This window comes from Chiroxiphia lanceolata, chromosome 5 (genome assembly GCF_009829145.1).
Source record: "Chiroxiphia lanceolata isolate bChiLan1 chromosome 5, bChiLan1.pri, whole genome shotgun sequence".
Lineage (NCBI taxonomy): Eukaryota > Metazoa > Chordata > Aves > Passeriformes > Pipridae > Chiroxiphia > Chiroxiphia lanceolata.
In genome coordinates this window covers 49,191,718-49,216,174 of record NC_045641.1, presented here as the reverse complement: position 1 = coordinate 49,216,174, position 24,457 = coordinate 49,191,718, and the positions used below count along the sequence as shown (strand labels likewise).

At 42.8% G+C, this 24,457-nt stretch overlaps 1 protein-coding gene across 6 annotated transcripts in view; it reads left to right on the top strand.

Moving 5' to 3' along the window:
* The window catches only part of GRIN2B (glutamate ionotropic receptor NMDA type subunit 2B), a 211,857-nt gene that overhangs the window by 183,029 nt on the left and 4,371 nt on the right, over window positions 1-24,457 (top strand). For all 6 annotated transcript variants that reach the window (XM_032689029.1, XM_032689031.1, XM_032689030.1 and 3 more), the window contains 3 exons: window positions 1,794-2,023; window positions 19,896-20,056; window positions 22,978-23,165. In XM_032689029.1, coding sequence (XP_032544920.1) covers window positions 1,794-2,023; window positions 19,896-20,056; window positions 22,978-23,165 — 579 coding nt within the window. The remainder of the gene's footprint in view (window positions 1-1,793; window positions 2,024-19,895; window positions 20,057-22,977; window positions 23,166-24,457) is intronic.

The window sequence follows — 24,457 nt, the reverse complement described above, 5'->3', positions numbered from 1 at the left end:
TTATAAACAGTACGGCATGATCAGGCAGATATAATCCCTGACATATGTGATGTGAAGATATAGAAATCTGCTGCAGAGACTGCAATGGTGCTTTTGGTAATGAACATACTGGCTAATGTTACTTTGGCTGCATTTGAACTATGGCAGTATGCCCCTGCCTCCCACACCTGGATTTTCTCTTTACGAACATTAAGATTTTTCTCTCCAGAGTCAAGTGGACATGCCCTGATCTAGTCTCTAAATAATGTTGTGCTGTTGTTTGGGCACTCAAAATTGGAGAGCTCAGAAAGATTCTAGGTTCCTGGTTTGGATTGAAGTCTCCCATTACAGCCTTGGTTTGTGGCTGACAAAGTAACTGTGGAAGCACAGGGTGTGATCAGTGGAGAGAGGAAGGCTTTAAGAGGGAACTTCTCAAGATTTCCTTACATCTTATACCACTGATGTTTTTCAGGCCTTTTACCTGTGTGTCTTAGGACACATTAGGTAGAAGGGATATAAAAATACCACTCCAGCATGTAAAAAGACAAGGAGTGATAAACCATGTTTCTTGTAGGAACTTTATCTCGCTGGTATCTAGAGGCACCAATTTTGTCAGGTGATGATTCTGCTCTGAGCTTGGTGTGCAGTTCCCTGGGTGCAAAATGAGCCCCTTGCATTGTTCAGCTGTACTTAGAGTAAAATGTTAGTGCTTTCAGATGATCTATGCTATTTGCTGCTCAGGGTTTTGGAGAAACATGTCAAAGCTTTCTTCCCTTTTGCTAATCTGGTGGAGTCAACCTTAACCACAGACAGCAGCACTAAGCTCCAATCAGCCTATCCAAGTTGATAAAGCATGGGGTGCTGACCAGGTTGGCAGGTGCTTGAACTGTCCAGAGGATTCTCATCCTAAGAAGATCTTCCTGGTGCCTGAAGCAGGATCCTGGAGTAATTGAATCTGCATTCTCCCTATCAGCTCTTCTTGTGCTCAAGTTGAGGAAATTTTGGTTTAGGTTTCCACTAATGGAACCAGCATGTGCTGGGGGTATGAGATTGCTGGGAGACAGGTGTGATTTCACAAGTTTTCAGACCTAGTGCTTCTTGAGCACACTAGGCTTCTGGGGTATGAAAAGTGAATAAGGGGAAGATAGGAGCTTTTAAAACGCTTGACCCATTCCTGGACTATCTGAGGCAGAGCTGCAGATTTTCCTGCGGTAGACCAGAGTATATGTCACTGTTATGTACCTTAGACACAGAACATGGGGAGAGGGAGCTGTGTTCTTCTCTGGTTCGTGTGTCTTCAGCAGAGTGGGTAAAGAAACACTCTTGCAGAAGTATTTGTAGAGCGCTGCTATTTCAGATGGTGCTTTTCCTTGCACCTGTACAAGTACAGTGAGAACCATGTTTTGCCCAGGTGTATGCTGGGAGCTCAAGGACATCACTCTTGAGCAGCTAGAAATGAGGACAGAATTTGTCTGAGCAAACTGTATTTCTGGTAACAACACTTGAACCAAAATTAAATGTTTGGGCTTCTAGATCTTTCAATCAAATAAAAAGGAATGCTCTTGTAAAAGGTTTCGATGTAAATCTCTGAGACAGAATAAATATCTGAGGATATTTTTGAAAAATAATTTTTCAGGATTCACTTTGCTGAGATATGGTGTCATAAACATAGGGAGTTCAGATGCGGACATTCACCTCACAAGTGGGAATAAATACTGCTCTTAACTCTAAAGTCAAGATGTGGATGTGAATGGAAATGCAGACCACTTACTCTCAGATGCTCACTGTGGGATCATGTTTCTCAATCACTCTAGAGCCAGGAGGTCCCTCTTTCACCATTGGCAAAGCTATCTGGTTGCTGTGGGGGCTGGTGTTCAACAACTCTGTGCCAGTACAGAATCCCAAGGGTACCACTAGCAAGATCATGGTGTCGGTGTGGGCCTTCTTCGCTGTCATCTTTCTGGCCAGCTACACTGCCAACCTGGCTGCCTTCATGATCCAAGAGGAATACGTGGACCAGGTGTCTGGCTTGAGCGACAAAAAGGTAATCGATCCACCCAAACCCTCAAAGCAGCCTTTTCTACAGAAGAGGCTGCCCACCCTCTTTTCTTTGCTTTCACTATGGAACTGTGCAGATGTTTTCATAGTCACATCATAGCTTTAGGCCCTAGTTTAAGTAGCACAACTGTTCTTCATTGGTATTCAGTTGCACTTTTACATGTTTTAAGCACTTCAGGAATGAGTTATAAACAGAACTGAACTGTGCTTGCTTGCACAATTCCAAACCACACTTTGACTGTCAGGAAGTAACGAATTAATGGAGCTTTGGAGATGATGTGTACAATGGCTGTAACTTGTTTTTTCAGACTGAAATAATTTGTCTGTGCAGGAATGCTAGCCATTAGGCTAGCAAATGTGATATGTTAATTTATTCTCGGGAAAAGTTCCGCCCATGGGGGTAAATCAGCGTGGCTTTGATGATTTGCTATTGCTTGCACTTAAAGTTATAGTGTCTTTTTTTTCAAGGCGTTTGGAGGCTTAGTACAAGAAATTGTTTCCTGTTCAGGCTGTTTTATTGCCTTGTTTATCTGCACTGCATTTTGTCCATGCAGACCATTTGCTTTTGCTGGACCCTGAACACTTGAGGATTTTGAGAAGATTGCTGATGCATGCAGGGTAGCACTGTCTGGTTCATGAGGGTGTAAAGCTTTGCACACTGCTTAATTTTTGTTTTGAGGTGAGGTTACTCACAAGCAATTGAGTGTTGTGAGGCTCAGTTGCCCATGCTGAGTTTGTTTGGGGCTGCTTAAGGGATCATGCCATTGTAGGACAGCCAAATAAGCTTGCATACATTGCTGTTGGGGCTAGCAGCAAGAAGAGGACTGGTTATAGTTACTGACTCTTGTGTCCCTCATGACAGTCTAGAAATAAATTGTGGCTAGGCCCCTTGTGCATGCAGTGTCCTGTGCAGCAGGCTAGAAATTCTGTGATTGATTAATTTTCAGGAGTTTTTCTTTCCCATTTGTTGTTTTTTCCTGGAATGAAACATGGCACAGAATAATACAATCCATACAGAAGTGCTCCTGTTATTTGTTTTAATTTTGACCTCAATTTGTTTCACACTGTATTCACATTTGCAGTGTGCTGTGTTGAGGATGGGGTGGAGGGGAGGATGTTTTTCTGCTAAATGGAGATTGTTGCAGAGGCTGCTTAAAAGCTGTGGACTCCTTCAGACTGAAAGATACTGTTCAAAACCAGCCAGCCCTATCAGAGTTAACATTAGTTTGTCATCATTAGGTTTTCAACTATCTGAGCTAAATGGGATAGTTTGTACCTGTGATCTATTGTTTCAGGCTGTGCCTAGGCTCATGGAGAGAGCCATGCTTTTATTCTCATGTTTTTAAGATATTCTTCATACCTGCAGAGATATGTGCATGAAATTTCAATTGAAAGGGGTAGCTCCTAGAGCTTCACAGAGCCTTTGGTTACAAGTTTCTGGGCCTATCTTAGCTGATTTTACTGTAGGGCCACCTGTGTGTATTGGATTGAGGTAATTTTCTTCTACTTTTCTTTGCCATGATACCTGTATTTTCATTTGCTATCCTAAAGCATATGTGCTTTGTTTCTTGGGGAAGAGAAAGGCCACAGTACATAGTCAGAGCATTGTGGTATGCCTCAAACACAGCTGCTAGTGCAAGTACAATATTTGGGTTTACAATTATTTACAATATTTACAATATTGGGCTTATAATCTACCAGAGCTTCTGAAATCAGATGAAAATTGGCTGGTGAAACTGGAAACCAACAGCTGCCTTTGGAGAATAAAGACAGGTGGGACTAGCTCCAGCCAAAAGATGTGAGTTAATGAGCTTGGTCTACTGGGCTCATGGATTTCCATTCTTCGAACATGCAGAGGGCCCTGCAGCACTTGGGAGAGGTCATCCAGGCATTTGTCACACTGCTTCAAGATGCCCTGATTTGGGAGGAATTCACTTTTCTGAATCTCATATTTCCCTTTTCCAAAACCTGCATAATTGCTTGCAACTGACTCACCCTCTAAATACACTACTTAGCCAGGATGAAGAGTGCAGCCACACCAGGGCACATGGAGATGTTGTATGCTCTACCTCCCTTTTTCTGCCTGCTTAAAGCCATTTCAGACTTTCAAAGCCAGGTGGGAAAGACTGTCTTTTCCAAGAGGAAAAACTATTGCTTCCAATCCCTTTTATCTCCAATGTCTGATCTGGTGTCCACAGCAGAACTGAGGCAGATCAGTCTCCTGGTCTTCTCCATCAGCTGGTAAGGGCATCTGTGTCCAGCACAAGGAGTCAGTAGAGGATATAATCCGAGCTGACAAGAAAAGGGATAGTTATTTTAAGGGATATTGTTTCTACTTGCCTAAACCCAGATCTGCTTGTGAATGTCTTTGTGGTATGACAGTATCTGGGGAAGGTGTCCCACTGGCACTGTAGAGCAGCCAAAATGCCAGATGCACTCACAAAATCCATTACTGTGCCTGGCTGGGGTACACCTGTCAAGGTCAGTCTGGCTACACTCTGAGACAACCACCCTGAGGGTCTCCTTGGACCCTCTTCCTTGGGCCTGGGAAAAACCACTCTGAGAGGTGCCTGCAGCTGCTGATGTGCCACTTCCCCAGAAAAACAGGCTGAAATACTCCAGATGTCTCAGGACTTAGATGGTGTCTTGGCTGTGCCCCAGCATTTACTTCCTAATGACATGCAAGACAATGCCTAATGTCATGTTCCTGCTGTGCTGTGCTGTGCTGTGTGGATGCTTGAGCAGGTCTGTCTGAGCTGGGCTGGAGTGGATGCCCCTGTGCCAGGGTACCCGTTTGAACTAAGGGTGTCTGGAGGCTCCCTGTACTGAGCTTAGTGACCTCTGCCACTCTCTCTGTCCCAGGTGATGCCAACCTTGCTGAGTGCCACCCTTTGGGCCTAGCTGGCTCAAAAGAGGTGCCAGAACTTACCCAAGAACCCACCTCATGATGGCTGTTAATTCCCCCATGTTAACCCTTGGAGCTGCTAAATCATATGTCAAGCTGTAGCTCTTAATGCTGGGGCAGCTGTGGGCAGTTTGAGGGAGGAGAAACCTGCTCCTCCCTGAGAGCAGTACTGGCCCTGTGAGTCCTGCAGAAAGAGTGCTGCTCTGGCAGCCTCTCCCTTCCAGCTCCCAGTGATCGTGGCACGCTGAATCACTTTCCTTCTACACAGGTGCCAAACCAGCACCCACTGCCTCTGCTGATCTACCTTGTGCAGCAGAGGGGCTTGATGTGGCCCTGGAAGGGGCAGTGCCATGCTGGCCATGTCAGCTCCCTGTCCTGAGCTCTGCCCCTCGGTGGGACAGACCGCAAGCCCAGCCGGAGCATCCTTGCACGCGCTGCTGGACTGCATCCATCTAGAATCCATGTGGGGGGCTGCTACCACCCTGACCCCCTGCGAAAGCTCCGGTGGTGAGACAGCCTGTCGCAGAATACTGCAGTCGACTCCCGGGTCTGGATTTCATCTGACTGTAATCAGGAGATATAACCCAATTTCCATTAACGGGAGAGCTTCAGACACATTAGAGAAACAAGCGCCTGCGGTATTTCAGTCTAACGAAGGCAATAAATACAGGAAAGATTATATAAAATGAACTAATGTGTGAAGTAATCTAATAGCTATACGTAATTTCCATTCATATACAGTAGTAATGGAATAAAAGGAAATGTGGACAGCCAGCAGGGCATTTAAATAAAATAATTTAGAATGCAGTAGGTTAATAATAATAAAAAATAGTATCCTTTCGTATAAATTAGTTGCAAATGCCAGAGAAGCTAATAAAGAATCAAAATGGTAATTTTGTAATTGACATAAAAAGGAGAGAAATGTATTTCTGCATGCCTGCAAATTAATATAGATTGCTGAAATTTCACGGGTATTTGACTTATTTGCTTTTTAAGATGTTAATGAAATGTCAAGACAAAGGGCCTGTTTCTGTTCAGCATAGGTCAATTATTTTTTCGATAGATATGTGTTTGGTTTTGGGTATCTTTTTAATAACTTTTGAAGTTAAAACTGGCCAATAATTTTACTGAAAAAAATCTGAGGAGAGCATAAGAGGGCAGAAGGAAATTCTGATATATTCCAAAGTAGCTCATTTTAGTATACTTGAAACAAAATACTTTGATATTTCTGACATGTATTTTGACATGTCATTTTCTAAAGGCACTACTCATAAAATTGACCTACATTTAGAGAAAGTAGAAAAAAAAGTATTTTTTTTCTGTAACAAGACAAAGGGGCAGGAGGAGATAATTGGAAGACAAGACAACACAGGTAGTTCTGAGGTGAATGAAACATTTCAGGTTGATACAAAGCAAAAGCCTCAGTGAAAAACCTCCAAAAAACCCCCGATCTGCTCTATTCTGGCAGGTGCTTGGCCACGAAACTGAAAAATGAATTATTTCCCACATTGTACTCTGCAGCACATTAAATCGACATTATACAAGGATCCCAGATATGCAGAACACTTAAGCATGTGCTTAACTTTGCGCTCATGAGTGGTGACATTAAAGTCAATGGACTGTTATTCACATGATTGAAGTTAAATGCTTTTCTGAGCTTGCAGCTTTTGTACAACAAATACCTGTTCTGGAGAAGTCTAGGTAAATGCAGAGCAGATATCTACAGGTATACATTTTTCAAGAGGACTAAAAGTGAGGGTCAGTCTTGTACTTTGTAAGGTCTGTCATGGGAAGGTTGTCTAACTGGATGGCTTGGAGGCAGTACAAATCTTCCATGGGATTAAACATTCACTATCAAGAGACATTTGTGGTAATTTCACACATTTCAGCAGGATATAAAGGAATTTTTATGTGGTGGTGTCCAAAAGCAGAAAATATGCAATCCTTTCAACAGCAGTATTATTCTCAGGACACCTCTGTGGTGATATGAGTTAGCTGGACAGAAGTAAGACTGTACCACTTCCACTGGCTCCGATAGTCTGAAATTTTATGGCTTAAAATTTGATTATTTCTCTGCATCTCCTTGTAAATCATCAGTTGCTATAGTATGAAGTATTTACTAATACTCTATAGTGTAGTTACATATTGTGTGCAATTACACAAAATACACATTTATTATGTGTAATTACATATTATGCTAATGTTTTCATATTAATAAATAGCTATTAAATATGTACAGCATATCGATGTTAGTAGTAGATCTTTCTAACTTGTGACTTACATTTATTGTGTACATAAATATGATCTCAGATAAATTTTTGCAGTTGCAGATGAGTACGTTTATCAGATTTAGACATTCTGCACTTTGGATTGGGATGATTTTTATGCTAAGATTTTTGGAACAAACCTCTGTGCCTGTGTGCTAAATGTGATTCAGTACTTTTAAGACTATAAATGTTTAAATTCAGTGGGTTTTCAAGAATTTTTTTCTTCCGCCCTCTTCAATCCTACTTTGTCATTCTCCCTCTTTTTCTTATGCTCAGCACTGTGTAGTGCAGAGTGGCAAGGAGGCTGCAACGTGCTTCAGCCTTGACTTGGTCTCTCAGGATTCTCTCTTTTTCTGTTGATTAGAGGGATTCCCCTGGTATCAATACAGACTGGGGGATGAAGGGATCAAGAGCAGCCCTGCAGAGAAGGACTTAGGGGTGCTGGTGGATGAGAGGCTGGACATGTCCCAGCAATGTGAGCTCACAGCCCAGAAAGCCAAGTGTATCCTGGGCTGCACCAGAAGCAGCCTGGGCAGCAGGTTGAGGGAGGAGGTTCTGCCCCTCTCTCTGCTCTGGTGAGATCTCACCTGCAGTGCTGCATCCAGCTCTGGGGTCCCAGCACAGGAAGGACATCAACCTTTTGGAGAAGTCCAGAGGAAGCCACCAAAATGATTAAAGGGATGGAGCACCTCTGCTATGAGGAAAGGCTGAGAGAATTGGGATTGTTCAGCCTGAAGAAGAGAAAGCTTTGGGGTGACCTAATTCTGGCCTTCCAGTACCTGAAGGGAGCCTACAAGAAAGGTAGAGAGAGACTTTTTACAAGAATATGTAGTGACAGGACAAGGGGCAATGATTTCAAACTGAAAGAGAGAAGGTTTAAATTAGGTATTAGGAAAAAATTCTTTAGTGTGACTGTGGTGAGGCACTGGAACAGATGCCCAGAGAAGTTGTGGATGCCCCATTCTTCTAAGTGTTCAAGGCCAGATCGGATGGGGCTCTGAGTAACTGATAGAGTGAAAGGTGTCCCTGCCCACAGCATGAGGATTGGGATTAGATGATCTTTAATGTACCTTCCAAGCCAAGCCATTCTGTGATTCTGTGATTTAACGGCAGCAAATGCTCGCAGTGGGATTCTTCAGGATTAATACCAGTTAAAAAAATGCAGTTTAGTTGGGAACTTGAGCAGGTAGGATGCAAGGGGAGGGGATAGTCAAAGTCAGACTGTAGGCTTAATCCTTGCTGGAAAGGAAGAAATGCAAACCCTTGGGTTTTGCTGGAGGCACGGATGGGAGTTGCTGGGTGAGGGACACTGGTGATGGGGCCGTGGAAGCTTGCAGCTTTTGCATTCCCCCTGCCACACCATCCTGGTTAAATTTGGTTGCTTCTGTGCTAATTGCATGGCAGTCTGGAAAAAGCTGTCTTTGGAGAGTTACATAAGGGAAAGGAGGGGGAAGCAAAGGATTGTCCTGCTTCTCACATCAGTTTAAGTCAGTAGAGAGGGAAGCAATGACTATTTTTATTTATTATTTATATGGTGCCATAAATGTACTTGGCACTTTGCAGTCAAATAAAAGACACTGGCCCTACTACCAGAATTTGACAGCCTTAGAGATGAGAGCTGGCCTCCTTCAATTGAATGATCCGGGCTGAATTGCTGGTGGGTAGGGGATAGGAGGATGAGATCTACAGGATTAAAAAAAAATATAACAGCTTTCCCCCCGCCTTTTCGTTGATAATACCTAGCTACTGTGACATTTAAAGTTGTATGTACATACATATACTTGATAAATATTTGGCAGATTGTATCTTCCCATACATTTTTACTTCTCTGTGTGGAAAGAAGCCTTGCTTCTCCCAGGCCTTTGGCTACTCAACTTCCCCTAAGTCTACTCGTGGCCCAGTAGACTTGTTTGCTTCAGGTGTACCTGATTCAGCACCAAGGAAGTGATACAGCTTTCATTCCTCTGTCTTCCACTTGCAGGTGGGAGGCAGCTTTCATCAGAAGGCTAAAGGAAGGCATTATCTCCTGCCTCTGGGAAGGTGCTGGAATGCTCCAGCTGCCCTTACCCTAATGCCCTGCTTTTTTGCTTTGCCTCCCTGCCTTACAGAGGTGCTTAAGAAATTGCACTAATGTGATGATTAAGCTTTTCTAATTACTTGGATGAAAATTCTGGCCCCTGTGCAGTCTTTGGGAGGTTTGCCAGACTTGTGCAGGATTTCACCCTACTGCCCAGTGGTTAGTACCCACATAACAGTAGGTTGGCTACTATTAGTACTCAGAAGCAAGAGGATCTGACCTTCCTTTGCTAGTGAAAATGGGGGAAAAATGGAATTGCTCCCCCACCAAACAACATCCTCTAAATTTCTCAGCGTGTTTCATAATTTATTAACCAGCTGTCTCATGTGCAAACAAAATAGATTTCAAATTCCTCTGTACTTAGCTGCCACCTCTCCTCTCAAGGTCTTTTTCATCAGTTAATTTTTTCCCTCGGAATGAACATCTACACTTCTAATGATATTAACATGAGTGTAGTAACTGACATCTTTCTGCCTCACTAATTTCTGTTTTGTGTTTCCTGGCATTATTCAGGCCGTTTGTCCCTTTGTGTTTATTTTCCAAGGAAGCTGACTTTCAAAGATTAAATACATGGCATGATTTAATGCTGGGATAAACAGATGATCTCCATCCTCTACATGCATGCAAGCAAAAGTTAAGTGTACTGTAGCTAGGATTTCATAGCCCACTTCATTGCAACAGATGTGACTGTGGTTGTCTGATATCACACATACTAATATTGTGCAAGGAGCTTTTGTCTCTGACTGGTGAAGCTGTAGTGATTCCACTACAGATGTTTTCTGGTCAAGTGTGCAGGATACCTAACGGTATGACTGACTTGAAGCCTATATACTGCCAAATGTGTCCTGAGAAAATTTTAAAGCATTGTTATTACCTTCTGTGTAGAGAAACTGTGCAGAGCCTGTATAATGCTCACACACTTCGCAAATCCAGAAGACACCTGGTTTGCTGATGGTGAGTGGACTCTGTCTGTATGTGGTGGTCTGATAGTGAAGCCCCTCAGGCCTGGTATATCCTTAATGCCTGGGTCAGGAGAAAGGCAGTCTGGTGCCAGCATGCACACACAGGTGAGTCTGTGGAAGACATGGGACCTCTGAGGTGTCATCTGTTTGTGGTGATGCTGCACTGCCCAAGGTTTCAGTCTTCTGCTCTGTGCAGAAGCCGCACAGAGCAGGTCTCTGCATAGCAATACAGCTTGCAAAGAGGCTGCACAATGCTACTGTGTGCATTGTTCTGGCAATAACTGCATGTGATGGAGACTTCTTCCACCAATTGGATCTCTGCTTTCATCTCAGTTATTTTGCAAGGACAACTATTTTTAAAGTTGCTATATTTGAACTCCTTTCTTTTACTTTCACCTGCCCTCCCTCACCTCTGCATTGTCACTAGGTTGCTCTATTCCCTTCCTTGACCCACGTGTCCCTATTTCGCCAACAGATGTTCATGGATATTTTTCTTTCTTGTTTATGGGTCTGACCGACACTACATCTTCCTTTAAAAGTTACTTTAATCTAATCCCTTGCCAATTTTGCTGCAGTCAGCTGCACTAACTGATAACTCCTTTCTCGGACTTATCTATAACAATTCATGGGTGAAAGCACTACGCAAAGCAAGACAGAGAATTTGAAACATCACTGGGTGTTGAATAATAGGATAAACCACAAAGTCAGTCTGATGGAGCACAGGGTAATTTTATGCCCTCCAAAAACTGACATATTGGATTTGGTGCTGTTCATTCTCTCATTTTTTTTTTAATTTCCCTTTTTTTTGTTTATAAATCAAGGCACGTATTGTTTGACTGCTGAAGACAAGACACTGGGGTTTTGCCATTGCAGTCTTAGGGTTGATTTCTGCAACTGGGCCCACAATCAGGAAGAGTTGATGTGGCAACTGGATTCACAGAATCACAGAATATGCCAAATTGGCAGGGACCCACAAAGATCATCGAGTCCAACCCTTAGGCCTGCATAGGACCATCCCCAAGAGTCACATCATTTCCAAATGCTTCTGGAAGTCTGGTGGGCTTGCTGCTGTGACCACTACCCTGGGGAGCCTGTTCCAGTGCCCAACCACCCTCTAGGTGAAGAACCTCTTTCTAATATCTGACCTAAACCCTCTCTGACACAGCTTCATGCCATTCATTCAGGTCCTGTCACTGGTCACCACAGAGAAGAGATCAGTGTCTACCCCTCCTCTTCCGCCCACAAGGAAGTTGGGGACTGTGCTGAGATCTTCCCTCAGTCTCCATTTCTCCAGGCTGAACAGACCAAGTAACCTCAGATGCTTCTCATACAGCTTCCCCTCGAGGCCCTTCACCATCTTTGTTGACCTCCTTTAGACGCTCTCTAATAGCTTAATATTTTCCTTATATTGCAATGCCCAAAACTGCACATAATGTTTAAGGTGAGGCTGCATCAGTGCAGAGCAGAGTGGGACAATCCCCTCCCTTGACTGGCTGGCAATGCAGTACCTGATACTCCCCAGGACACGACTGGCCCTCCTGGCTGCCCGGGCACTGCTGACTCATATTCAACTTCCCATCGACCAGGACCCCCAGCTCCTTTTCCATGACACTGCTTTCCAGCATCTCATTCCCCAGTCTGTATGTACATCCAGGATTGCTCCATCCCAGATGCAGAATCCGGCACTTCCCCTTGATGAACTTCATATGGTTGGTGATTGCCCAGTCCTCTAATTTATTGAGGTGTCTCTGCAGGTCCTCCCTGCCTTTGAGGGAGTCAACAGCTCCTCCGAATTTTGTGTCTTCTGCAAACTTGCTTAGTATCCCTTCCAGTCCCGTGTCCAAGTCATTAATGAAGACATTAAAGAGCCCAGGGCCTAAGATGGAGCCCTGTGGAACCCCACTAATGGCAGGTTGCCAGTCTGATGTTACCCGATTCATTATCACCCTCTGAGCTTGATCCGTGAGCCAGTTGCTCACCCATGGCATGATGTGTTTATCTAGCTGTGTGCTGGACATTTTGTCCAGAAGGTTTCTGTGAGAGACAGTATTGAAAGCTTTACTGAAATCCAAAAAGATTTGTCTTCCCTTGATCAATAAGGTGGGTTAGCTTGTCATAAAAGGAAATCAGGTTTGATAAGCAGGACTTTCATCCCATGAAGCCGTGCTGGCTGTGACCAATGACTGTGTTGTCTTTCAGGTGTTTTTTCAATACCTTCCAGAATAATCTTCTCCATAAATTAGCGAGGCACTGAAGTGAGACTGACTGGCCTGTGGTTTTGGGGATCCTGCTTCTTGCCCTTCTTGAAAACTGGGACAACGTTCACCAGCTTCCAGGCAGCTGTGACCTCTCTGGGTTCCCAAGACCGCTCAAAAATCATCAAGAGAGGTTTTGTGATGACATCAGCCAGCTCTTTGAGAATTCTTTGATGAATCTCATCAGGCCTTATAGATTTGTAGGGATCCAGCTGGAGCAGCAGATCCCACGCAATTTCAGGGTCAACTGGGAGTTGATCATTCTCACAGTCATGGTCCTCCAGCTCAGGGCACTGAGACACCCTTATCTGTGTTGAAGACAGAGGCAAAGAAAGCATAAAACACCCCTGCCTTGTCCCTGTCCCTGTTTGTGAGGTGACCATCCTCATCCTGTAACAAGCCAATGATATTGCTATCCTGCCTGTTGCCATTAATGTATTTGAAAAACTTTCTGTTGTCCCCCACATTTCTGACCTGCTTTTACTCCAGCTGAGCTTTGGCCAGATGAATTTTCTCCATACAGCAGCAAGGAGAATCTCTGGATTCTTCCCATGTCACTTGACCTTGCTTCCACTGTGCATACACCTTCCTTTTTTGCCTTATTTCCAAGAGAAGATCACTGCTTAACCAAGGCCTTCTGCCTTGCCTGCTTGACTTCTGACACTTGGGAATTGCCTGCTCCTCTGCCCTTAAGAGGTGCTGTGAGTAGTCCTAGCCACTGCTGAGGAGGTAGAAGGTGTTACTGTGAGGGAATGCAGGAAGGAAGAAACAAGAGCTAGGGTAAAAGGATGATCTGAAAACTTGTAGTCACTTAGAAATGACTGTGAGTTCCACCTTGGAAATAAAAAATGTCTGTGATGTCAAAAGTATGTGACTGTGCAGAAGGGAGAGGAATGCTTTAGGAATGAATCTTGAGAAGTATCTGTACAAGAGATTCATTAGTAATAGAGAATGAGCAGCACAGTCTCTTTAGTCTGCTCTCCTCACAGATTTGTACCAGTTCTATGATTTAAGTTTGTAGTATGATTTTCTGCCTATGCTGTTGGGCTGGCACACTCCTAGCTGGGATGCAGTTTTGTCAGTTTAATAGTGCCCTACAGTGCCATACCACTAACAGGTTGCAGGTTCCATGCTGGGAATCTGTAGAGCACTTTGTCTAGCAGGACAGGTAACGGAGGCATGAGTTTGTGAGTGTGTCTATGTGCACAATCAAGCTGCGTAAAGAAAAGAATACAGTAAAAGCCCTGAAGATGGTGCTGATAGTGATGCTTGATATTCCAGAAACAAACTGGTCACTACCTGAATGCAGATCAGGGCAGAGTTATAGCTTTGAAGAACTCGCAATCTGCAAATGAAGGACAGAGGGAAAATTATATAATATAGAAAGGCACTGAGTAATAATGAGCATTAACTCTCGCTAGCATTGTTTTTATTGCCTTGATGCAAGCTTTTTTAGTGTAATGTTCTCTTAATGTCTTTAGGTCTTGATCAGATTGTTCTTGGTATGGTGGAGAGCATGTTCACCAACAAAAGGTAAGTCAAGGAAAGACCTACAGGATACAGCCAAAGGACAGCAGGTTACAGGTCCACATGATACAACTTGCAAAGAAAGACTGAGAAAACAGCTTCTTTAGCTGCAGTGAAAGAACACAGAGAAGAAACAGATTAATGGTACTGAAAAACATAAAATGCACCTTCAGAGAAGAAGAAACTATTTGGATTTCCCTGTCCATTGATAAGATAACAGAAAATATTGTAGTTGTATTGCAGTAGGGAGGCTTTAGTTGAGACACTTGGAAGAACTTTCCATTAGTAAAGCTCTGGTGGGGATTGTCCAGGGAATGGAGGAGTCTCCAGTACCAGCCATCTTCCACAGCAGCTGTCAGGAATGGTGATGTCCAGGAGAGACTCACTGGAGTGAGGTAGAAGAGACATCTTCTTAGGGCCAAATCTATATTTGTGATTCTGTGGCACTGTGGTGCAGCTTGGGGCCAAAAATTATATATTTTGGGAATATGAAAAGGACAAGCCTCTTCTTTTTGAAAGTCATCCATTAGTTGTGAAGGAGATAATTTCCTGGCTGAAACAAAGGATACAGAAGCAAGGCAGCTAGGGCAAGACATGCTGCTGTAGACATGCTTAGTCTGTCAAGACTCAAGTGTAGGCATAGGGCTACCTCAGGGTTAGACCTGGAAACCAGTGGCCTACTCTTTAATTTTTAACAAGTTCTGAATGAATCTCTTGTGCAAATAGCCTGGCTGGATTCTCAGGCAATGAAGAAAGGTGCAAACTGACCACAGAGACATGCAGCTGAACCAGAGCAAGAGGAGACAATCAAGGATGTTCGGGCAATTCAGAAAAGTTCTGCTGAAATTATGCATTTGAGCATGGACTTAGCTTTTCTGGCCTGATGTCACTAAATCTTATGTTGCAACTTACTAATAATGCAATCTTTTTTGAAAGGTATTTGGCCTGTGCCACAACAGATGTCTGCTGGTTTTACAGGTGCCAAAAGGGCAAGCAGAGTTCTGCTTATAGATGCCTGAGCAGAAGGTTGTGACTGATGCCCTGATGCGCAAGTTCAGGGGAGTGGTGAGCACTTCAGGCTCTTTGCTAACCGCAGCAGTTGGTTCCCTGTACTTCTGGTGGGAGAAACTGTCCTGAGGGCCAAATGGCTCAGTGGCTGGAATAATTTGTGCCAGTGTAGGTGTCTAGAGCCAATTTAGGTGTACTGGAGTATCCAACCTACCCTCAGGTGGCTATCAGTTCTGACACAGAGACTATGAGAGACCTGCTCCCAGGGTAAAATTCCCTTGGCATCTCAGCTTGGCACTTATATTTGGGCAAATTAACTAAACCCAGAGTATCTAACATCGGCTTAAGGTCTTTTGGACTTGCAGCTAGAAGAGGAACTGAATCTGTGGACCTTATTTTAATGGGTCAGAGCTCTGGAGCTTCCTGTAGTAGAAAACTTAAACTGGGGATCTGGGCCTTACAATGTGTGAGGAGCCCTCCCAGAGAAGCTGTGTAAGGCACTAACACATTCACACACACACACTTGCACCAAATTTTGCCAGCTCATTAGGTATTCCAGCAGGGGATTTTTTTTTAAAGCAATGTAAAAGTAGATTGACTGATAAAAAAGAGCCTTTTTGTTGTGAGAGCTTGCTGAATTTGGGAAACTGCTTTTGATGCTATTGGCAAACACTTTACAGTGTAAACAGGGCCTACATCAGGCAGATAAATAAGTGCAGATGTGCTTTTCTGTAGGAACCATTTGGTGATAGACAATATAATGGAAAAAAAAATTCTCATCGAATTAATTGTGGCCAATTAGACATAACCCCTTCCCCTCATATCTGAATCCCCTCCAACTGAGGCTGCATGAATGGGAAGAGCTCCTGTCACCTGTTTCATTATGCAGATTGATATTCGAACATCTGAGAACAATGCTGCTTTCTGCACGGCATGGCTCCAAATTGCTAATGAAACAGCTCTGCCAGACAAGTCACTTAAACTCGCTCTCACTGCTACTGTCGACAGCTCTCATGGTGAGATGTGGAGGGGATTGGGAAAGGATCTCTCCCCCCTGAATGTGCTAACAGCCCCCAGCCTGTGTGTTTATCGCTCTCCAGAGCAGGAAGATTTCTGCTCTCTGACTGAGAGGTTACTTTTCCAAAGCCAGAGTCTGCTTTGCACTTAATGCTCCTTGATTTCAGTTTGTGGAGTGAAGGGTTGAAGAGGCTGGCAGCTGCTGGGCTCTGAACACAGACATCTCATGTCCTAGAGCTACCCCAGCCCTTCAGACATGTTTGTTATCTGCTTTCCACCCCCATCTCCAGCATCCGCCTCGCCCACAATAGCTGTGAAGCAAGTGGGATTTCTTTCATGGGTGAGTGTGTCACATCACCTTGGGTACAAGTGGAGCATCTCACAAATGGTGTCCCATGAGTGGGAGGATGCAAATGGGGTACATCTCTGCCTGGGGCTCTTTGGGTGCAGGACTGGCTGAGCCCTGCGGGTTCCCTCACAGGCAGTCATCCCTTGAGGTAGGTAGAGCTGGGGCAGCAGGACTCCTGCTGCATGCGAGTGTGAGATGGGGCTCCTACAAGTGTGGACCCTGTACAGCTGGGTTTGGTCAGCAACTGGTGCACCTTCCCTTCCCTTGTTATCATCACAGGATTCCTCTTTGCAGATGGGGTAGAGTAGTTTTGACTTAGGACTCTGACAGGAGAAATACTTACATGAAATAATGGGACAGTTCTCCCACTAATCTACATTCTGACCCTTTCCGTAAATATCCATGGTTAATTCCTTTGTCAATATTTACTGTAGCATTGAGATTATCTCTGCACAGGCTTCCTCCATGTACTGACCCCTGTGTCTCAGCTCCTGCCTCGTGTTGCAGACTCCTTATAGACCAGTTTGCTTTCCTGGGGCTGATACTTATGATCCAGGCCCACTGTCCGAGTCCTTGGAAGAAACCAAACAGGTGGCATTCCTTACTGAACTCTTTGCCAATGTGTCAATAAACTTTATTCCTTATGGATCTTCTCCAGTTCCTCCACACACTCCTCCACTGTGATGCTACACACTCCTTCCCCATCTGTTCCATGAATTTTCTTGAAGGGTTTGCATGTGTTTTTGCCCCTTTAATATGAGCAGTGTGGGGCAGCAGATAGTTCAGAAAGATGCAACAGTTTTTGAGTCTGGAGAGTTCTTTGGAGATTTCTCCATCCCTGGACTGAGCTGTGCCCACCTACTGCCAAGCAACAAACATGGTGATTTTCCTACCAGAAAGACTCATGCGTGTACCATACTATTACTTCTCAAAGTATCTGCTTATCTCTGGCTCCATGGACTGTGTCCATGGAGTCAGGTTAGCTGGGTATCTATGTTCCTCTTAGGCATTCAAGCTAAAATTCTCTGGTGTGGGCCCATATGGATCTTTTCATAGTTTCCTGACTTGCTGTCCACCAGGCCATGGTTGAAGTGTGTGTGCATGTTGGTGTGCAGAGAATGATTTGCATTTAATGATCTATTCTGACTGAGGAATGAGCAGAGGGTAAGGATTGATGAGTGAATGAATAGTATGTGGATTTGTAGAAACCATCAACCTGGCTTCCTTCTCTAGAAATGTGCTTTTCCAGTTGCCAGAAACAGTAATTTCCTTCAAGAGAAATATTTTCATTTATTTATTGATTGCCCAGAAGGTTAAAAATTAAAAGTGGAGCCTTTCACTTCTGGCTGCTGTAATGGGCCCTTAACCAGAGGGGTCAAAGGATAGTTCAAGGGTGGGATTGTTTCCCTTATCACAGCCCTGCCTGGCTATAATCCTTCTTACTCCAGCAGATACCATGATGGAAGCAGACAAAAGTAGAGATACTTTCACTGGGAATCGAAGGTAGAAGTATAAAATGGACACTGGATGAGGCCTCTTCTCTTTAACAGTTTCTGGGCTCAGACAGAGGCTCTCATAGCTGCTGCTGTTTCAAAAGACATGCCAAAGCTCAGTCCCACCAATGTTGGTCAGGCCTGCCTGATGCTTGACTGTAAAGTCGTGTTGACTTTACTCTGTGGAGGGCTCTATGGGAATGGGAATGTCCTGTTTGCCTTCAAGGCTGCGTTCTGCAGCCTCTGGGAAAGCAAGTTGCCCACTCTACAAACACCTGGTTTAGCATGTCAAGGGAGAGAGTGTGTTTCTTTGCATCTGGTATGGGCAGTGCCCTCCTTGTGATGGGTCCCCTAGGCTGCTGCTTTAATCAGCTTGGTAGAAAAAAATAATTTTAGCAAGCTGGAGTGATTTTTCTCCCATCAAAGTTTGCTTTCATTACAGTCTTTGATAGCTGTGAGTTTGTCTTCATCTCTAGAGGGTGTGACAGGGTTCTAAGAGCCACTTTACTGTCTGTTTTATTATATGTGAAACCTCTGTTTTTTTGGTGATGTACCAACCTGAGTTCCAAATAACAGCCCTGATGTTTTCTGTTGGCTTAAAGCAGTACGACATGCGTTCTCTCTCACACACTCATGTGCACTTACAAGTTAGTTCATCTTACCATCCAAACTGGAGAGATAATTCCTTGCACAGCCAGATGAGTTGACTGGTACAAGGAAACAGAAGAACAGTGTATTCACCTATTCACAGACACAGCTCCTGGTTGTCCTCATGGCTGAGGTGTTGTGAATGAGATACACTGCTTTAGGGGCTTTGGCCTCCTTAGTTGAGTTGACCAGGTTCCAAAATGGCTTTAAGCAGTACTCAAGAACAAGGCTCATCTGTATGTGTTTTAAGCTATAGTTGTACATTGCAGCTGTATTTCCAGTGTAGAAGGTGGCAGTACATGATGGCATATATTCATGTACCAGGTTAACTCTGGCTGTTAAATGAGTTTGGTCTGACTATTAGCATGTTGTTGTGTGCTTCTCAGGATCATACAAATATACAGTCACAGTTGGGAGTTGAGAAATAACACCAGGTAAGCTAGTGCTTGATATATCCAGACAGGAGGAGGCTTTCTTCCATCTAACCTACTTTTTCATCTCTTTCTTGTACTACCTATTCAGTTCCTGGCTTATAGTTCTGTGTTCCTTCCTGTCTGCTGGTTCTAGGGGTTTTAAGCAGACTTGATAATTGACAGTCTAAATTTTACTGCTCATAAAATCCCAGAGAGCATTGATTATGACTTAAGTTAAGCTAGTGGCATATAAAATCTCACAACCTTGCAGCCATGGGGGAATGTTATGATAAATGTATTTCTTGTGAGCAGCAAAAGCTTTGGAGTATTCTGCCAGTAATGTTCTGGGCATCAAATGTTAATAATGACTTGCATCCATTAATAGCATTTCATTTGGAACATTTGCCCAAAACTTTGAAAACTGATCATTCATTTGGTGGAGCGGGTGGGAAGTGTGCTGAGAGGCATCTTTCCTCTTTAATTATTTTTCTACTTCAGTCAGAACCAAGAAGTGCAAAGGCATCCACAGAGCTGAAAAAGATACTTCTTAAGAACTAAATTACAGTTTGTGGATAAAAAGCACATAGATTTTATTGAAAATCTTTCCTTGACTGTGCTCCAAAGGCACTGTTACATTTTCCCTTTCCTTTTTCCTTTTATTTAAACTCCTGTTTAATCTTTGATCACTGGCTATTTCATGCACTTGATCCAGAGTGGGCAAAAAGAACAGCTTGCTCAGATTTACTTCTTGGTTCTTAGGTATTAACAGGAGATGTTTGTGTTTGAAAACAGTGAAATATAATAACTTCTCAACAATGTTTTCTACCTGATAATGAAATAAAATCAGAACTACCTTCCAGGGAGAGTATGTTCTCCCAGCCAGGTGACTGCTTCAATCTGAAAGATTGTGAGAAATGTTCTTTTTCTGTCTCTTCAGTTTCAGAAACCAAATGACTTCTCGCCTCCTTTCCGCTTTGGGACGGTTCCTAATGGCAGCACAGAGAGGAACATTCGCAACAACTACCCTGAAATGCACAGCTACATGGTGAAGTTCAATCAGAGGGGGGTGGATGATGCACTGTTCTCACTGAAGACTGGGTGAGGCTTTCTTCTTGCATGTTTACTCTGACAGGAACCTGACTCTTTGGCATGCTTGTCTGGAATTATTTTTTTTTGGTGAGGTTTGAAAAATGAGCCTGTATTATCTTTCCATGGTTAAAAGCATAGGAAGACCATACATAGCACAGGAGAGTAACTCTGTTGTTCTTTCTGCCATTTTTTTCTATTGACGACATCTGTTTAAGAGTTTCTGGTTTTGCTGTGTTTGTAAGACTATAAAAGAAAAAAAATAGGATCTACTGTATCCTTGTACATTAACCATGTGTGTATTAGTCCCAAAGACCTTGCTTCATCAAGATGTTTCATGCTGATGGGGTTTTATACATACACAGGAAAAGCTCACAGATCTCTGTGGACAAAGTTTTTTTCAGAGCATTTATATTGTCATCTGGAAATTCCTTTGTTTTCCCTCCTTCTGTGTATAAAAGATTATGCTAATCAGAAAACTGAAACAATCCTTGTCAGACTAATCCCACCCCAGTGTATCACCAGCTAATACAGTATAATGGAAGGTGCACTTGAAGCAAAGAGTTTGGAAGTAGCCTACTCTGGAATATTTTAGTATCAAGGACTAAACAAAATGTTATTTGAATAATAAGGAAGTATAAAAAAATGTAAGCATTTCCTTAGGTAATTTGGGAAACATAGGAAAAATCATTAGCAAAAAGCGTGCTAGAATAGCTCATCCTATTTTAATAGCAGTGAATCTGCAAAGGAACTAACTCAAAATGACATTTTGCAAGCCTTTGTCATTTGTAGGTTAAAGACCTCCTCCCAGAGCTGACCATTTTGGTTCTCAGAGCCCAGCCCCAGTGAGAAAAACATTTTTGCTTACACTCATGTTGCAGTCTTATGAGAAAGTTCATTCCAAAGCACAATGAAAATGTTCAGCCAATTTAATTACTAGATTGACTGAATATTGCTAAATGTGTTTGCCAGGTTCAGAGGCATGCAGCCCATTAGAAATGGTTGTACCATCACTGGATGTCATCCTAGGAAGGTACATTTGCCAGGATAGTCATCGTCCAGGAAATAAATATGCTCTGTCCTGGAAATATATGGATGAAATAGAGCTCATCACTTGTGGTAGATGTCATCCTGGCTTCATATCCACCCTTGGACAGACTTCCTCACAGATAAGCACTTGAACTGAGATAATCACTATACTGGAAATATATGTGCAGGAGGTGGATTGTAAAGATAGTATGCATTTGAGAATGTGCAAGCGGAAGGTCTTTGGTCTTTTATCAGAATGTGTTTCATTTCAGATCTAGTGGGAGGATTTACTCATCAGCTGTCTCTGGATATGTGGAAGATGCAGCACTCTGAGACTGCCCCCCATATCCAAATCAATTTGTTGCAGTGAGAGAAAGCTCTCATCAGTCTGTTGTGCTGTCTACCCAGCATAGTCCATAATGGGGATTTCTCTGCATTGAAACAGAATTTTTGTTGTGGTTTTCAGCTAAGCATTTTTTAACAAAGAGCTACTCAGCATGGTAGACCATGAAGCTGCTATCGTGGCCACTTGACATTGGTAAAGATCCAGTAGTGCTTTTCACAGTAACCGAGGGGTTAAACATAATGTCCTGACTGTATTTGATTTGAAAAAAAGACATTTTGCTCAGCTAAGGCATGCCAGCAGTTTGAATTGGAGATAATATTTTCCTTATTTCAACCCCTACTTTGCTATATAATATTGATACATTTTATAAGGCTTTTTAGATTCTTTTGAGATTAAAGGCAGTACAGAAATATAAGCTATTCATAGGAATATAGATCCCCTTGACCTCCTCTTCATTCATCTTTATCTTGCAGTATATTTTCATTCCAAGTTTTCCTTCAGATCAGAAATTATGATTACCAAAAAGTCAGAAAGAAATAGGCAATCCTCATTTATAATCCAACTTCCACCTGTAAACAGGTTCTGGACTCAGATTTTAGTTAACTCTGGTGAAGTTGAAGATGACAGACCTGAATGTAATCCAGAGGGACCTGGACAAGCTTGAGAAATGGGCCCACAGGTATCTCATGATGTTCAACAAGATCAAGTGCAAGTTGCTGCACCAAGGTTGGGGCAACCCCCAGTATCCAGGCTGGAGGATGAACAGATTGAGAGCAGCCCTGCAGAGAAGTACTTAGGGGTGCTGGTGGATGAGAGGCTGGACATGACCCGGCAATGTGAGCTCACAGCCCAGAAAGCCAAGTGTATCCTGGGCTGCACCAAAAGCAGCCTGGGCAGCAGGTCGGGGGAGAGGGTTCTGTCCTCTCTGCTCTTGAGAGACCCCACCTGCAGTGCTGCATCCAGCTCTGGGGTCTGCATCACAGGCAGGAGACATCAACCTTTTGGAGCAAGTCCAGCAGGGCCACCAAGATGATTAGAGGAGTGGAGCACCTCTGCTATGAGGAAAGGCTGAGAGAATTGGGATTGTTCAGCCTGGAAAAGAGAAGTCTTTGGGGTAACCTAATTGTGGCCTTCCAGTACCTGAAGGAAGCCTACAAGAAAGATGGAGAAGAACATGTAGTGACGGGACAAGGGGGAAGGGTTTCAAAGTGAAAGAGAGTAGGTTTAAATTAGGTATTAGGAAAAAATTCTCTCATGTGACAGTGGTGAGTCTTTTTACTGTAAGGTGGTGAAGTTATGCCCCATCCCTGTAAGTGTTTGAGACCAAGTTGGATGGAGCAACGTGGTCTAGTGAGAGGTGTCTCTGCCCACATCATGGGGTTTGGAACTAGATGATCTTTAAGGTTCCTTCCTACCCAAACCTTTCCATGATTCTATGTAAGCTATTGTAATCCATCTGAAAGATGTTAATTTCAGCCTTAATTACCTGAGAACACCTTTGAATTCATACAGATTCTATGTTTTCTGGTTTTTTCTCTTGTTTCTTGCATCTGTGCAGGAAGTTGGATGCTTTCATTTATGATGCAGCAGTGTTAAACTACATGGCTGGCAGAGATGAAGGCTGCAAACTGGTGACAATTGGAAGTGGGAAAGTGTTTGCCTCCACTGGCTATGGCATTGCCATCCAAAAGGACTCAGGCTGGAAGCGGCAGGTTGATCTTGCCATTCTACAGCTTTTTGGAGATGGTAAGTGACAAGAGAAAGAAGAGTTCGAATTTTCCTAAGAAATACCAAATTTTGCATGTAAGAAATGGAAGTTTCTAGCTCTGGTGCTTCAGATTTGAGTTGAAACCATGAAATTACTAGAAAGGTTTGTTTAGAGGCATTGCACCAAAAATGTGAGGATATCACTTCTTTTATGTTGATGCAGGGTAGCGGTATCATCAAAAGCAATGTCAAAAGCACTAAAGTTTTCATAGAACAAACTCAGATGTATGTTTGAAAAAATACCTTATGTGAAGAATGTCTTGTAAAAACAAGATTTCTGTTGTGAACTTTTTACTACCTTTGTGGTTTTGTCATGACCAAACCCACTAACCATACTGTCTATGGTTATTTCATACTTTATAGTTCTAGACAGGATCAATCCATGCAGTTTACAAAATTAAAGGATAAATATTTCTGAATGAAAGAGTTAACTCAGAATTTCCAAAACCTCAAAAAATAACAAAAGCAAGGAAGAACTTGAGACTCAGGAGCATATTTTGGAGTGAGTTTTAAATTGGAACATTATAGTTACCTAGTTCATCTCTTAATTTACTTTTTTGAATGAATAAAATTCACATGTTATTTTATTCATAAATATTCCTTTTTTTCTGAACTCTGAAAATAACGTACGGTATTATAAATATGGAAAGAACATAACTTGGATATACTTCAGCAAATTGGCTACTTGGCAGATAGGGTGTTCTGTTGCCTAAACAGCCTAATATGTATTATTTCAGAAAAAGATGAAAGTTCTCCATAAAGCTTCAAAGACTCTGTTATGGCACCACATGTATATATGGAATTTTTCCTCCTTGTCACTGGAGAGAAGATTGAAAATGTGAAAAACTAACTTTCCTAACAGCATGAAAAAATTTGCCAACCTGCAAAATGAGTTTGTTCTGAATTCCTCAATATATGTGCATGTGTATGAGTGTTTATCTCTCTCTCACCCCTCATGAAAATACCATAATGGGAGTAAGTGGTGTATGAAATTAGACTGCAGAACATTTGCTCCTAGCTGATACAAATTGCTACTATATTTGATTGGTCAAAGGGCATGGAAGTGTTGAATTTGGACAAAATGGAGGGGAAGAAAAACAGGTAAAAATGCACAAATATTTTTGGGTACATTGCACCTAGCTTTAATGAGCTGTGGATATGATAGAAACAAATTTGATTTAAAAAAAAAAAATAAACATTTTTAATTGAATTGGAAACATACAATGTTTTCATTTCAAAGTGATTCATTTTTGTCTACCAGTATCAGGCAC